This window comes from Chaetura pelagica, unplaced genomic scaffold (genome assembly GCF_000747805.2).
Source record: "Chaetura pelagica isolate M959 unplaced genomic scaffold, ChaPel_1.0 scaffold302, whole genome shotgun sequence".
In the NCBI taxonomy this organism is placed as follows: Eukaryota; Metazoa; Chordata; class Aves; order Apodiformes; family Apodidae; genus Chaetura; species Chaetura pelagica.
In genome coordinates this window covers 1,230,961-1,234,492 of record NW_009952561.1, presented here as the reverse complement: position 1 = coordinate 1,234,492, position 3,532 = coordinate 1,230,961, and the positions used below count along the sequence as shown (strand labels likewise).

General features: G+C 54.4%; 1 protein-coding gene across 1 annotated transcript in view; it reads right to left on the bottom strand.

Moving 5' to 3' along the window:
- Positions 1–111, bottom strand: part of DDHD2 (DDHD domain containing 2) — a 9,287-nt gene extending 9,176 nt beyond the window's left edge. The window contains 1 exon segment of the mRNA XM_009993261.1: positions 90–111. Within this exon segment, the coding sequence (XP_009991563.1) occupies positions 90–111 (22 nt within the window).
- Between the last annotated feature and the right edge of the window lie 3,421 nt (positions 112–3,532).

The window sequence follows — 3,532 nt, the reverse complement described above, 5'->3', positions numbered from 1 at the left end:
GCCCTGCCCGCGATCCCTGCCCGCGATCCCTGCCCGCAACCCTTGCCCGCACCCTTTGCCCACAAGCCCTGCCCGTGACCCGCCCGCACCGACCCCGCCGGCTCCTGCCATCGCACCAGGCGGTGCCCGCGCTAATTAGCACCCTGTCTCCTGCTCCGGGCTGGTCATTAGGCCCCCGAGCCGGATGCGGGTGGGAAGGAGGGTGCGGTGCCAGCGGGACATCGTGTCCCGTGGTGGCATCACGTCCCGTGGTGCTGGTGCCTCCCGGGCAGCGCGTGGAGGAGCCCCTGGGCACAGGGTGCCCTGCAGCAGTTACCGCTGGTTTGCGGTTTGGATCCTGCCCCTTTGGCCTCGGTGGGGATTGAGAAACCCTTGGCCCAGAGCAGGTGCTGCCCACAGGAGCAACAGGCAGGGTTTGCTCTGGGGACAGTTTGGTTTCTGTAGAGACGAGGCCGCGTGACAAACCCAGAGACCATGTTTCTAATTTGGGGTTGCATGGTGTGGGTGGGTGATGTAAGATAAACCAGTTGCCAGGAATCCTGTCATCCCAGTGCTCACCTCTGCCATGACAGTTCCTGGCTGGGGAATCCCAATGGCCTAGAGTGCTAAAATCCTGAGGTTTGCATCTGTAGAGCAAACCTTGTCCGTGCAGGAGCTGTGTCCTGCCCGTGCCTCTGCTGCAGCTTCTTCCTCCTTTCAGGTCCCTGTCCCAGCCCTGACCCACTTTGGATTTGCTGTGAAGGAGATGGAGGCAGCAGGAACACAGAGGGAACAGATGTGGTTGTGCCAGCAGGGGGTTCTGCAGGCCCTGGTGTGGAAGGTACGTCCTGATCCCTGCGCTCACTCCAGCTCTGGGGGAAACTCACTGAACCCACCGTTTGCCCTGGGAGGCAGAAAATAACCACCCACTGAAATGAGGACCTGCCCTCTCACCTTTTAATGTTCTTTCATGTGCTTTCCACGGGAGGTTCATGTAACCCTCTGCCCAGTCCTTCCCACATGCAGGGACCTAAACCCCAGAAGAGGAAATACTGTAAAGGAACAGGTTCCCTGGACAGGTTCAGCACCAAGACCCCAGAGCAGCATCCCACCTCCCTCCTGCATCCCAGACTTTGGCTCCTGTGCCACACACACACTTTTGGTTTCCCTTAGGGACAGGTGAAGGTGTCATTCCCACATCTGCACCGCAGGAAACCTTTGTCCCTGCCAGCAGAGCTGGCACTGTGTGCTCTCCTGGCTGAGACTGCATTGCAGTGCTCCGAGCCCAGGAGGCTCCAGGGCTGCTCCACACTCCTCCTCACACAGCTGGAACCTGCTCACCTCTTTTCCCTGGCAACTGAGAGCAGAGGGAAATGAGCGTTAGAGCAAACAGGATGCAGTAAACAATGCAGGTTTGTTCCTGATGCAATTCTTGCTCCTGAAACAAATACAGAAAATACAGTTTCAGCCAGCTCCAAACATTCCAGGCTTCAGGGTTCAAACTGGGCTGCAGTTCTGCCCATTCTCAGTGTGGTTTGATAAAGGAGCTGATTTGGCAAAGCAGGGGAGGGGAGGCCCTGCTGTGAGGAGGGTGTGAAGAGGTGCCTGCACCCCGAGCTGCCCTTTGCAGCTGCAGCAGCTCTCTGGGCTGTGGTTTGAGGAATTTCACTTTCTCTGACTTACACCATCCCTTGCAACAACAGATTTCAGCCTTTGGCCCCATCCTGCACAAAGGGAATCCAAACCTTTATTTCAACAGCCGTGCCAAGCAAACAACAAAACAAATGTGGTAACTGAGGAAGAAATGAGCTCCTTGGCACTTCCCCGGGGAACACATACTTGCTCTCCCAATGCTGAAGGGTCAGGAGAGCAGGACTCTGCATCTGGAACTGAGTCTGCTAAGTAGCACAGGGACTCAGCTTTCTGCACCCAGCATTTCTGGGTGGTTGATAGTTTATGTTGCCTGTATTCTCTTACAGGAAACCTAAATAATGTTATTACTGTATCAGGCTAATTCATTGACCCTGCAGCGGTCTCCTGGGGAGGATTTCAGGACATTAGAGGCAGCTTTTAACAAGACTTGGACTATGAGATAAAACTAAAGGAGCAGAGACACTACAGGGCTGCTCTTATTTCCTCTGGGTTTCATGGTAGAAAGGCTGGTTGTTTGGGAGCCACCTTTTGTCACAAAAGGAAACAAACCCAAAGATTAAACCCACAGATTAATTCCTGGAGATGCTGCTGACACTGCTTCCTTTATCAGAGACAGGAAGGTGGCAGTCACAGGGCACTGGCCTGTGTGTTGGGATCTGCTTTGTCTCCTGGTTTAGCCCCCAAGCCTTCAATATGGGATTCCACACAGATAGCTTGCCCTGGCTGCTCCCTGCCTGACAAGGGGACAAAGTGAAATAGCAACAGGGCCTCTACCTGTCCCAGGACATCCAGCTCCCTCTTGGCTCACCTTGGATGGGCCATTTTTGCAGGCTGACTGCCACATGTGACCATGGACACATCCAAGGAGCTGCAAAGGTCAGTCCTGCATACACAGCCCTGTCTGGGAATGCTGTGGGATCTGCCGGGTGCCTTCAGGACATGGGCTGGCTGGCAGCCTGAAGAGCACATGGCCAGGGCACTCCCAGCCCCAGGAGCACCAGAAGCCCCTCCAGACCCCTTCCAAAACAGAGCCACAAGCCCTGGAGCCACAGCTGAAGGCTCTGGGAGCATCTGCCCTGCTTGGGAAGCACAGGGGCTGGGACACCCCCAGACCAACAATCTTGGAGGTAACAGCTTGGCTGACATTTGGGTTACAGGCAGGAATAAATTACAGAATCCTGCCCACGACTTCTTTTTAAAGAAAAGAGACTTTGAGACGTCTTAATTACAAAATAACATTTAAAAGTTGTCAGGGTTTATTATCTCGTCACACAGAGTAATGATTCTCTTGACATGGTGTAACCAGGTGAGCAGCAGGCTGAGCTGTCCCTGTGCCCTCCGTGTCGTGCAGTGCCATGAGGATGGTGTTGCAGAGGGACACACAACCTGATGTGGGGAAGGATGTTACATTTACAAAGTGGGATTTTACCCCAGTGACCTGGAAAAGCATTTCCAGGCATCCTGCTGCTTTGGGTCGCTCTGCTCTGACATTGTTCCTCTGCTCCTACCCTTTCCAGTGGCAGAACCAAGATTTCCAGGCTGTGTTTCTGTGTCCACAGGAACACCACGGGCTGGCTCTTCATGGCAGAGGAGGAACAGCATGACATGAGGCCCCACGGGGTTGCCAGCGTGGTTCCTTTCTGCAGCACTTCAGTGTAGCTACGTGACTGCCCCCAAACCAAACCAAACCCCAGGAGGACACAGGAGTTGTCATGGCAAGGAAGCGGAAGCTGAGAATACAGGCAGTGACAAGCCCAGAGTCTTGGTTTGTGGCTGCACGTTGCAGGACTGTTGTGACCACATCTGGCAAGTGTTCCAGCTGTTTAAAGAACTGCTGTGGCTGCAGGAGGCACCTACAGATAGGGCCTGGTTTGGGGAACTTTGTACAGTGATTTCCTTC